The sequence below is a fragment of the Ranitomeya variabilis genome, chromosome 4 (assembly GCF_051348905.1).
Source record: "Ranitomeya variabilis isolate aRanVar5 chromosome 4, aRanVar5.hap1, whole genome shotgun sequence".
NCBI classification, from domain to species: Eukaryota; Metazoa; Chordata; class Amphibia; order Anura; family Dendrobatidae; genus Ranitomeya; species Ranitomeya variabilis.
This window is the reverse complement of record NC_135235.1, coordinates 636476507-636489530: the sequence shown is the minus strand read 5'-3', so window position 1 is coordinate 636489530 and position 13024 is coordinate 636476507. Positions and strand designations below refer to the sequence as shown.

Sequence of the window (13024 nt, the reverse complement as noted above, 5' to 3'; positions counted from 1 at the left end):
GCATTATATTCTATGGGGCTGTACTGCATTATATTCTATGGGGCTGTGCTGCATTCCATTCTATGGGCCTGTGCTGCATTATATTCTATGGGGCTGTGCTGCATTATATTCTATGGGGCTGTGCTGCATTATATTCTATGGGGCTGTGCGGCATTATATTCTATGGGGCTGTGCTGCATTATATTCTATGGGGCTGTGCTGCATTGTACAGTATGGAGCGTCGTGTGTGGCCATATTTTTTTGTTCATAATTATTGTTAACGAAACATTGTGATCAGAAGTGCTAAATGGGTGTGGTTGGGGCGTGGCTAGTTGTGAAATGGGTGTGGCCTAAAATTTGCCGCGGCGCGCTACGCGCGCTGCTGACTTTGTCCCTCTTTCCCTTCCCCTAAAGTTGGGAGGTATGCTACTAACAATGCAATAATGAAGATGAAACAATAGATACATAATTTTTTTATAAGCCTGCATGAAAGGTGTCATAAGTAATTAAAACCTCATTTGAATCTTGAAAATTAAAGCCAGTCAGCAAATATAAGCATCATATTTGTTTTCAGCACAGCAAGAGTAATTAAGTTCAACAGTTTTCATCTCTTAACCAATTTAGCTGTATAACAGTGTTATCTCTCTGTACTGGATTAGATTGGATCACTTTTTTCTCTTGACGTGGCTCGCTGCTCGGTTACTGTACAGTCTCCACTATGGTCGTTGCTCCATTTTGTCACTATCAAGAGATATTAATGTTCTATCATTAACTGTTGCTGCCATCCTGCATTCTGCCATCCCGATCTCTGTGGATGTTCCCTGCACTTTATAACTTTGGGTCTTGTTTTCTTGAAATATTACATTGGATTGTGTGTTATACTGTGGCAGGACGGGATGTAGTGATCACATGAAGTTGGTAACAGCTCTGGAGATTTCTTCCTTGGGATCTTTATGATGTTACATTGTCCTCTTCTCCCTTTTCAGGTCCCTACAATATCGGATCCTCTCGGTGGAGATCTTCTATATAAGAGAATTCTCCTGAGTGACCCTACAAGGATGGATAGGGACAGGGACAAGATGGCGGAGAGGATATTACACCTCACCCTAGAGATCCTCTTCCGGCTTACTGGAGAGGTGAGAGATTCTGGTGACGTCACATTACATCATTCTTATCTATGGGAGTAACAGATGGACAGAACTGGAGAGGTGAGGACTCTGGAAATGTCTGTAGTGAGATTTATTAATGTGTCTCTCCATAACCAGGATTACACAGTAGTGAAGAAGACCTCTAGTGAGCGCTGTCAGACCCTTGTGTCTGAGGGATGGGGAAGACCCCTGAACCCAGTCACAGGTACTTCGCCTTCTCCCGTGATACATGATGACATCGATGACCAAAAGATCCTAGAACTCGCCTACAAGATGATTGAGCTGCTGACTGGAGAGGTGACACTGCTGGGAATGCTGGGACATTTTACAGTAACGCTATGGAGTGATTGGAGTGATGACGGTATCATTGTATGTGTCAGGTTCCTATAAGGTGTGAGGATGTCACCATCTATTTCTCCATGGAGGAGTGGGAGTATTTAGAAGGACACAAAGATCTGTACAAGGACGTCATGATGGAGGTTCCCCAGCCCCTCACATCACCAGGTAATAGACAGGACTAAATACACACGGCCTATAATTATCTGTATGTAAAGAATGAATTCAGTCCCTGTATGTGTTTCCTACAGTTGTATCCAGTCAGAGGACAACACCAGAGAGATGTCCCCATCCTCTTCTTCCACAGGACTGTAAACAAGAAAATTTCAGTGTTCCCCAGTATCATCAGGTAGATGGAGAGAAGGTGTCATGAGATCTCCCCCATGATGTGTAGACGGCTGTGAAGGTCTTGTGTTTAGCCTTGTTTTATCCACCAGTATTATACACTGAATAGCCAATAATTAGCTCAGTCTTGTTTTATACACAAGTGTTTAGAGATGAATGAATCGGTTTCAGGTGATTAGAATTTACCTAAGGGTACTGTCACACTCTGCAACTTTCCAACGATCACGACCAGCGATACGACCTGGCCGTGATCGTTGGAAAGTCGTTGTGTGGTCGCTGGGGAGCTGTCACACAGACCGCTCTCCAGCGACCAACGATGCCGAAGGCCCCGGGTAACCAGGGTAAACATCAGGTTACTAAGCGCAGGGCCGCGCTTAGTAACCCGATGTTTACCCTGGTTACCATCGTAAAAGTAAAAAAAACCAAATGTGTCCCTATTACTGCCCCTGATACCCCAATACTGAGCTGCTGCTGCCGTAAGTGACCCTATTACTGCCCCTGATACCCCAATACTGAGCCGCTGCTGCCGTATGTGTCCCTATTACTGCACCTGCTGTGTGATTCTCTGTGCCCTCTAAATTCTAAAGCAACCCTCTATAATATAGTAATGCCAGGTGCAAGTGCAAGTGCCCTAGAAAACAGTGCCTATATTTTGCCCCCTAGAAAGTAATATTGCGCTGTGTACCCTTTGATAGCCACAGTAACCTAAGTTCCCCTATAACAATAAGTGCCCACTTTACATTTAATAATGTCCCCAGTCTCCCCCCCTGTACTGCTCTCCAATACACAGCATGATGCTCCCTCACTGTATAGCACCACCCACACACTATACTGACTTCTTAGTAGCCTTCAAACTGTTTGATGGCTCCAACAATGTATAATGACCCCCACTGTAATCTCCATACTGTATGATGGCTCCCAAGCTAGTCTCCATATATAGTAGCATAATGCACCAAATAGTCCACAATATAGTATAATGCACTACCTATAGGCAGACTCTATAGCATTAGGCAGCCCCCATAGGCAGACCCTGTAAAAAGGCAGCACCCCCATATAGGCAGACCCTGTAATAAGGCAACAACCCTATAGGCAGACCCTATAATAAGGCAGCACCCCCATAGTCAGACCCTGTAATAAGGCAGCACCCCTATAGTCAGACCCTGTAATAAGGCAGCCCCCCATAGGCAGACCCTGTAATAAGGCAGCACCCCCATAGTCAGACCCTGTAATAAGGCAGCACCCCTATAGTCAGACCCTGTAATAAGGCAGCCCCCATAGTCAGACCCTGTAATAAGGCAGCACCCCCATAGTCAGACCCTGTAATAAGGCAGCCCCCATAGTCAGACCCTGTACTAAGGCAGCCCCCCATAGGCAGACCCTGTAATAAGGTGGCACCCCTATAGGCAGACCCTGTAATAAGGCAGCCCCCAAAGTCAGACCCTGTAATAAGGCAGCCCCCATAGTCAGACCCTGTAATAAGGCAGCGCCCATAGTCAGACCCTGTAATAAGGCAGCCCCCCATAGGTAGACCTTGTAATAAGGAGGCACCCCTATAGGCAGACCCTGTAATAAGGCAGCACCCCCATGTCAGACCCTGTAATAAATGAAGAAAAGATTGGTGTGCACTAGGGTTAAGATAAGGCGAGGTGCTGGTGTAGAGGACTGGAGTGTCCCAAACACTAAGACTAAATTTAATACACCGCACACTCTAAAAGTATCATATGAAAAAAGTGAATTTATTGAAGTGCTTTTAGATATACTATTCAACAATGCAAAGTTGCGACCAGAAGTCAAACTGACAACGTTTCGACTCTTCCCGAGTCTTTGTCAAGAGGTCGCTTAGCAAGGTGAATAGTGGTGTGGTACGAAAGATATCCTTGTAGCGTATAGATAATCTTGCATAATATTTAATTTATAATAGACGGATAGCCCTGCTTAGTGGTACTGTAGATACAATCTGTCAGAGCCGGTAAGGGTACTTTATGGTATAGTAGAGGCCCAGAATCAATTGCGATAGTCCTATTGTGCCACAGGATAAAATCTTGCGTTGCTGTTAATGTGGGACTATTATAAGATTTCTCTGACAATAAATAGGTAGCATTAGCTACAATGAGGTTACAGATGGAAGACCTCTTATAGTGCACCTAGTAAGAGACTCCACCTGAGGGTACTCTGGTCGTGGCAGGGACAGGACTGTCCAGTTAACAGGGGGGCTGGAGGTAAGGGGCCTCTGATGGCGCTTGTGGTATCAGCGGCGCTCCTGCGACCTGCCCACACAGCAAGGCGCAGGAGCGCCGCTGATACCACAAGCGCCATCAGAGGCCCCTTACCTCCAGCCCCCCTGTTAACTGGACAGTCCTGTCCCTGCCACGACCAGAGTACCCTCAGGTGGAGTCTCTTACTAGGTGCACTATAAGAGGTCTTCCATCTGTAACCTCATTGTAGCTAATGCTACCTATTTATTGTCAGAGAAATCTTATAATAGTCCCACATTAACAGCAACGCAAGATTTTATCCTGTGGCACAATAGGACTATCGCAATTGATTCTGGGCCTCTACTATACCATAAAGTACCCTTACCGGCTCTGACAGATTGTATCTACAGTACCACTAAGCAGGGCTATCCGTCTATTATAAATTAAATATTATGCAAGATTATCTATACGCTACAAGGATATCTTTCGTACCACACCACTATTCACCTTGCTAAGCGACCTCTTGACAAAGACTCGGGAAGAGTCGAAACGTTGTCAGTTTGACTTCTGGTCGCAACTTTGCATTGTTGAATAGTATATCTAAAAGCACTTCAATAAATTCACTTTTTTCATATGATACTTTTAGAGTGTGCGGTGTATTAAATTTAGTCTTAGACCCTGTAATAAGGCAGCACCCCCATAGTCAGACCCTGTAATAAGGCAGCACCCCCATATAGGCAGACCCTGTAATAAGGCAACAACCCTATAGGCAGACCCTGTAATAAGGCAGCACCCCCATAGTCAGACCCTGTAATAAGGCAACAACCCTATAGGCAGACCCTGTAATAAGGCAGCACCCCCAGAGTCAGACCCTGTAATAAGGCAGCCCCCCATGGTCAGACCCTGTAATAAGGCAGCACCCCCATAGTCAGACCCTGTAATAAGGCAGCACCCCATAGTCAGACCCTGTAATTAGGCAGCACCCCCATAGTCAGACCCTGTAATAAGGCAGCCCCCATAGTCAGACCCTGTAGTAAGGCAGCCCCCATAGTCAGACCCTGTAATAAGGCAGCCCCCCATAGGCAGACTGTTGTGAATTCCGTTCTGGAGCTCCCTCCTGTGGTTGCTAATGGTATTTTTGTGAGTTCTGCCCTTGGGCTCCCTCTGGTGGTTTCGAGTGGAACTGCTGCTCCTTTAGGTGGCTGTAGCAGCTGCATTCACTGATCGCCTTGCCTGGGTTTGTTATTTAAATCTGCTCTGGGCTTTAGTTCATGCCAGCTGTCATTGTCTTAGGTTGGATTTTGTTCTCTCCTTGGATTTCTCATATGGCCTGTCCTTGTCAGCAAAAGATAAGTTTCTGCTAGTTCTTGTTTGTCCATTTGCTTTGGACTCTATTGCTTTGCAAATATGTCTCATTTTGTCCAGCTTGTCGCTATGTCATATTCAGGCTAGCTGGAAGTTCTGGGGTAGCAGATTTGCCCCTCCACACCATGAGTCGGTATGGAGTTCATTTTTGTAAACTCTGCGTGGATTTTTGTAGTTTTTAATACTGACCGCACAGTATCCTTTTCTCTCTGTCTATCAAGTTTAGTATTGGCCTCCTTTGCTGAAAACTAATTTCATTTCTGTGTATGTCATTTCCCTCTCCACTCACAGTCAATATTTGTGGGGGGCTATCTTTCCTTTTGGGGTTTTCTCTGAGGCAAGATAGCTTTCTATTTCCTTCTTTAGGGGTAGTTAATTCTTAGGCTGTGAAGAGGTGTCTAGGGAGAGTCAGGAACATCCCACGGCTATTACTAGTGTTGTTGTTAGGATTAGGGACTGCGGTCAGTAGAGATACCACCTCCTCAGAGCTCGTCCCATGTTGCGTTTTAGCCACCAGGTCATTTCAGTGTGGCCTCTTAACCACCAGGTCATAACAGCAGACCCTGTAATAAGGCCGCACCCCTATAGGCAGACCCTGTAATAAGGCAGCCCCCATAGGCAGACCCTGTAATAAGGCAGCACCCCCATATAGGCAGACCCTGTAATAAGGCAACAACCCTTTATGCAGACCCTGTAATAAGGCAGCACCCCCATAGTCAGACCCTGTAATAAGACAGCAGCCCTATAGTCAGACCCTGTAATAAGGCAGCACCCCCATAGTCAGACCCTGTAATAAGGCAGCCCCCCATGGTCAGACCCTGTAATAAGGCAGCACCCCCATAGTCAGACCCTGTAATAAGGCAGCACCCTCATAGTCAGATCCTGTAATAAGGCAGCACCGCTATAGGCAGACCCTGTAATAAGGCAGCCCTTATAGTCAGACCCTGTAATAAGGCAGCCCCATAGTCAGAAACTGTAATTATTATTATTTATTTATATAGCACCATTGATTCCATGGTGCTGTACATGAGAAGGGATTACATCAAAATACAAATATCACTTACAGCAAACAAAACTAACAATGATAGACTGGTACAGAGGGGAGAGGACCCTGCCCTTGCGGGCTTACATTCTACAGGATTAAGGAGACAGTAGGTCGAGGGTTGCAGTAGCTCCAATGGTGTTGAGGTGGCCGTGTGGTCTTTACAGGCTGTAAGCTTCTTTGAAGAGGTGGGTTTTCAGGTTTCCTTTGAATGATCCAAAAGTAGTGGCTAACCGGAAGTGCTGGGGCACTGAATTCCAGAGGATGGGTGATATTCGGGAGAAGTCTTGGAGACGATCGGGTGAGGAACGAATAAGCGTGGAGGAGAGGAGAAGGTCTTGGGAGGACCAGAGATTACGTGAGGGAAGATATTGAGAGATTAGTGTGGAAATATACGGAGGAGAAAGGTTATGGATGGCTTTGTAGGTCAGTGTTAGTAATTTAAACTGGATACGCTGGGAAATTGGGAGCCAGTGAAGGGATTTACAAAGAGGGGAAGCAGGAGTGTAGCGAGAAGAGAGATTAATTAGTCGGGCAGCAGAGTTAAGGATGGACTGGAGAAGTGCGAGAGTGTTAGAAGGTAGGCCACAAAGGAGTATGTTGCAGTAGTCGAGGCGGGAGATGATTAGGGCATGCACGAGCATTTTGGTAGAGTGTGGGTTGAGGAAAGGACGGATTCTGGAAATATTTTTGAGCTGGAGGCGACAGGAGGTGGCGAGAGCTTGGATGTGCGGTTTGAAGGACAGGGCAGAGTCAAGGGTTACTCCGAGGCAGTGGATTTTGGGGACAGGGGAAAGTGTGATTTCATTTATTTTGATAGATAGATCAGGTAGGGAAGATATGCGTGATGGAGGAAAGATAATGAGTTCAGATTTGTCCACATTGAGCTTGAGGAAGCGAGAGGAGAAGAAGGAGGATATCGCTGATAGACACTCTGGGATACTGGAGAGCAGAGAGGTGACATCTGGGCCCGAGAGGTAGATCTGAGTGTCATCGGCATATAGATGGTACTGGAAGCCATAGGACCTTATGAGTTGTCCCAGGCCGAGTGTATAGATTGAAAAGAGTAAGGGTCCTAGGACAGAGCCTTGGAGGACTCCAACAGAGGGGGGAGATGAAGAGGTAGTATGGGAGTAAGAAACGCTAAATGTGCGGTTGTCAAGGTATGAGGAGATCCAAGATAGGGCAAGGTCTTTGACCCCAAAGGAAGAGAGGATCTGTAGTAGGAGGCAGTGGTCAACTGTGTCGAAGGCAGAGGACAGGTCTAGGAGGAGGAGTATAAAGAATTGTCTGTTAGCTTTGGCTGTAAGTAAGTCGTTAGTAATTTTGGTCAGGGAAGTCTCAGTGGAATGGTGGGGACGGAAGCCAGATTGTAGGTTGTCGAAGAGAGAGTTAGATGCAAAGTGAGAGGAAAGTTCAGCATGGACGTGCTGCTCAAGGAGTTTGGAAGCAAATGGGAGCAAAGATATGGGGCGATAGCTGGACATAGCGCTTGGGTCAAGGGATGGCTTTTTGAGGATAGGTGTGATTGTGGCATGTTTGAAGGCAGAGGGGAAGGTACCAGAAGTTAGTGAAAGGTTGAAGAGATGGGTTAGGGATGGGATTAGTGTGGTGGTGAGGTTGGGGAGGAGGTGGGATGGGATGGGGTCAAGTGAACAAGTGGTGAGGTGTGATAAGGTGTGGTAAGGTGTAATAAGGCAACCCCCATAGTCAGACCCTGTAATAAGGCAGCCCCCATAGTCAGACTCTGTAATAAGGCAGCCCCCATAGTCAGACCCTGTAATAAGGCAGCGCCCCATTGTCAGACTCTGTAATAAGGCCGCCCCTCCATAGGCAGACCCTGTAATGAGGCAGGCACCATAGTCTGACCCTGTAATAAGGCAGCCTTCCCGTAGGCAGACCCTGTAATAAGGCAGCCCCCCATAGTCAGACTCTGTAATATGGCAGCCCCCAGAGTGTGACCCTGTAATAAGGCAGCCCCCGCATAGGCAGACCCTGTAATAAGGCAGCCCCCCATAGGCAGACCCTGTAATAAGGCAGCCCCTCCATAGGCAGACCCTGTCATAAGGCAGCCCCCCCATAGGCAGACCCTGTAATAAGGCAGCCCCCCATAGGCAGCTCCTGTAATAAGAGGCACCCATAAAAAATAAATAAATACTTACTTCTCTTCTTCCTGGTTCCTGCGCTGCTCCCGCTGATCTCCTGACAGTGGGCACCGGACAGTGACGTCATCGTGCCCGCTGTCAGTGTCGGCGACGTCAGACGCCGACACTGACAGGGGATGATGGGAGAATGAGCGCAGCGCTCCTTCTCCCATCAATGCGATCAGCTGTATCGGCTAAATGCCAGCACAGCTGATCTTCCGATGATGGCGGGGGACCACTGCTGGCACCGGCCCTCCCGCCTGCTCAGGGGCCCCATAGCGGCAGAGCAGGGAGATCGATTCTCCCTGCTCTGCCGCAGAATGTAATTGTACGCGCTGATACAGTTACAGTAGCGTAGCTCCGGGTGGGCCCCCTCAGAGCACCGGGCCCGGGGCGCCCGCACGCTCTGCCCCCTCCGATAGCTACGCTACTGGCTGGAACTGTCAAATTCAAATCATTTGATGCTAATTGAATTGTTTATTATTATGTTCCAGACCTCAAGTTATAATAAACTTAGGGTGAGAAAATAATAATAAAACCTCGTTACTATCCTGTCTGACGTTCTAAATGCCCATGGAGATCCTACACACTGCTAGATGAGTGTCTCTAGCATAGAGATTGGCATAGCATAGCATTGGCCATATAGTTTATGTTTTATACCTATTGGAGATGACAGGATAAAGTTGATTAGACATTAGATGTTGTCTGAATCTTCTCACGATTTTCTGGTTATGGAGACTGCTGGTTAGAATTAGGAGCCAACAGGTCGGATTTATACAGGAGGCCTGCAGTTATGTGCAGTTACTGTTGTCATGTTTAGTCATCATGTTCATTTATGATCTGTATTCTTCTTGTGACTTCTCCATCCATCTGTGACTTTTACAATCTTTGTTACAGGGTAAAGATCTGCCCCATATTAATACTACAGCGTCATATGTGAGGGATTATGGGCGCTGTAAAGAGGAAATTCCTACATATAACCACACAGGTGAGAAGTAATCACCAAATGCAAAGAAGTTACAGATTCAACTTAGTCACTGGCTGGCATAATTATGTGGTGTATATTTTAGGGAATGTTACAGTGTTTTTATGGCAGAAATTCTCTGGCCCCGATATATTCTAACTTTAAACTATAATATATATAATATGTTGTAGTAGCAATCACAGTAATGTAGAAAATACCAAAAATTCCACAATGGTATCAAGCTCAGTGATGGTGTCTGTGTGTATTTTTATATTTCCTGCATGAATAAAGTGAATCATTGGAAGGCTAACGTGAAGGGAGACAAAGGGACAGGCAAGGGGGTCAGAAATAATCTGTAAATCTTTATGTGATGGTGCGAATCCACAGAGAAGGGAGCATGATTCTATGTGTGAGAGGTTAATTATTTCTGATCTTTTGCTAAGGAAGAGCCAAAAGTTCTACTTTGGTCAACATGCCATGTAGAGGACACAGCTAGCATATGGAAGAAGGTGCTGTGGTCAGATGAGACAAAAGTAGAACCTTTTGGGCTAAATGCAAAATGTGTGATGGAAAACTAATACTGCACATCACCCTGAAAACACGATTCCAACCGTCAAACATGGTGGTGGCAGCATCATGCTGTGGAGATGCTTTTCTTAAGCAGGGACAAGGAAGCTGGTCGGAGCTGATGGAAAGATGGATGAGCACTTTTATTTTTATTATACAAGGGGGAAATATACTAATTGATGAGTTGTCTGAGTAGTGGAAAACCCTTTTAAAAAGAACATGTTGCAAACCGGAAAAGCATTTTATTGCCCGTGGAACCTCCTCTGGACAAGGGTCTGAAGATTTTCCAATGAAACCTCTATGTTAAGTGGTCAACATTGACAGAACCTGGGATCTTTTCTCTGATCTCCTTTCTCAACAGCCCATCCAGCTAACTCAATTTTGTAGAGAACCTCTGACCCTTCTAGAATCAGTAATCTGTTGAATATCAAATTCCTGGTGATCTGGAGGAAGAGGATGAATGTGCATGTCCAAGTCCCTTAGGGGGTATAAATAAAACAAACAAAATAGTGTTTAAAAAAGAAAAATAATATAAATGTTTTCCCAATTCAAAAATAAAGAAAAAACATACATATTTGGGATAGTCATGTCTGTTAAAGTATGATATATAAAATGAATTAGTACACATTAAACTCTGTAAAGCATAAAATATAAATGCACAAATTGCTAATTTTGGTAGCCATGTTTCCCCAAAAAATGCAATATAAAGCATTTAAAATGTTGTATTTATCACAAAATTGGCTATAAAAAAACAAGCACTTATAGAGCTTCGCTTACAAAACAATTCAATGTTTCTAGTCCTGTCCTCAAATAATCATGTTGCTAGGTTAATTTTACTGCATAATGTATGCTGTAAAAACAAATCCCCAAAACAATGGCGGAATTGCTTTTATTCACCACTTCGCCCCATTTACATTCCCCATCATTTTTCAATACATTGTATGATAAAATTAATGGTCTCCTTCATCCTCATTTACCTATGTTGACGGAAAAATGTAAAATATTTTAAAATTGCAAAACAGAATATATTAAGTCGCTAATTAAGAAGAGGTAAAACAGTTGATAATTGAATCTTACTACAATTTGTATATAAATATTTATATAGAAATTTTGTAAAATATATAACATGTATTATCATTAATAATATTAATTCTAGGCACTGTTATTGAAAACTAATAAAATCAATTTTGTTCTTTGCAGATAACTGTACCATGAGCTTAGAGGGACAGCTGATATTTTCAGATTACGAAGCAGGTGATCATGGTGTCACAAATACATATGAAGATTATGCCATTATTCCAGATATATCACCAGTCCTTCAGAGTAACAATTCATCATATTATCATATTCTACAGGTTTTATCTTCTGACTCATCAAGTATTGTTGAGCAAAACATAAATAACAGACTAGGTGTTGAACATAAAAGTGGTCATAAAGCGGAGAAGCCGTATTCATGTTCAGTATGTGGAAAATGTTTTAATAAGAAATGTAATCTTGTTACACATGAAACAATTCACACAGGGGAGAAGCCATATTCATGTTCAGAATGTGGGAAATGTTTTAATAAGAAATCAAATCTTGTTGCACATCAGAGAAGTCATACGGCGGAGAAAGGATTTCTATGTTCAGAATGTTGGAAATGCTTTAAATGGAAATCAGATCTAGCTAGACATCAGAGAATTCACACAGGGGAGAAGCCATATTCATGCTCAGAATGTGGCAAATGTTTTAACCAAAAAACACATCTTGTTAGACATCACAGAAGTCACACAGGGGAGAGGCCATATTCATGTTCAGAATGTGAGAAATGTTTTATAGAAAAAGCACATCTTATTGCTCATCAGAAAAATCACAGCGATATAGCTATTACATTTTTATTTTAATCTCTTAATAGTACATCCTGTGTCAAACAGCCAGCATCTTATTGGAAGAACAGCAACCAGTGCTAGATCTGATCGCTACTATTTAACCAATTACCGTATTTTCCGGCGTATAAGACAACTGGGCGTATAAGACGACCCCCCAACTTTACCAGTTAAAATATAAAATCTTCTTAAAAGTCGGGGGTCTTCTTATACACCCTATGTCGTCTTATAGGGCCGGTGAATATGTGCCTTTTGGGGGGGGGGGAGTGATCCTGATGACGACGAGGGGGCGTCTCACAGGAAAGTGAGTATCCCCATTACCTTATCGTAGCGCTGCAGCGTGGGGTCTCTGTGCTGGGAGCGGCGGCTGCTGTGCTGTGGTGCGGCGGCTCCTCTTCTGCAGTGTGGGGCCTCTGTGCTGTGGGGTGGCGGCGGCGGCGTATCTTTATGCAGTCGGGGCTCCTCCGGCATCTCCTTAAAGCCTGGAGGCCCCGCCGGCAACTCCATCGCTGCAATGCGGGGGCCTCCGGGAAAATGGCCGCTGCTCAGATTCAGATCTCGTCGCGAGATCTCGGGAGACGAGATCTGAATCTGAGCAGCGGCCATTTTCCCGGAGGCAGCTCAATAGGTGCGATGCGGTGGCCTCCGGGAAAATGGCCGCTGGGGGCTGCGCATGCTCAGATTCAGATCTCGTCCCGAAATCTCGGGACACGAGATCTGAATCTGAGCAGCGGCCATTTTCCCGGAGGCACCGATGGAGTTGCCGGCGGGGCCTCCAGCTTTAAGGAGATGCCGGAGGAGCCCCGACTGCATGAAGATACGCCGCCGCCGCCCCACAGCACCAGAGGCCCCACACTGCAGAAGAGGAGCCGCCGCCCCACAGCACAGCAGCCGCCGCTCCCAGCACAGAGACCCCACGCTGCAGCGCTACAATAAGGTAATGGGGGATACTCACTTTCCTGTGAGACGCCCCCTCGTCGTCATCAGGACCACTCCCTCCCCCCCACCCACCATATACACCCGGCGTACAAGGCGATTCCCGGCGTATAAGACGACCCCTGACTTTTAAGAAGA

At 45.4% G+C, this 13024-nt stretch overlaps 1 protein-coding gene across 1 annotated transcript in view; it reads left to right on the top strand.

Annotated features, from left to right (window-relative positions):
- Positions 1–13024, top strand: part of LOC143768151 (uncharacterized) — a 104916-nt gene that overhangs the window by 7109 nt on the left and 84783 nt on the right. The window contains 6 exon segments of the mRNA XM_077256838.1: positions 966–1115; positions 1245–1424; positions 1508–1631; positions 1715–1812; positions 9452–9542; positions 11286–11963. Of these exon segments, the coding sequence (XP_077112953.1) occupies positions 1038–1115; positions 1245–1424; positions 1508–1631; positions 1715–1812; positions 9452–9542; positions 11286–11963 (1249 nt within the window). The 5' untranslated portion in view covers positions 966–1037.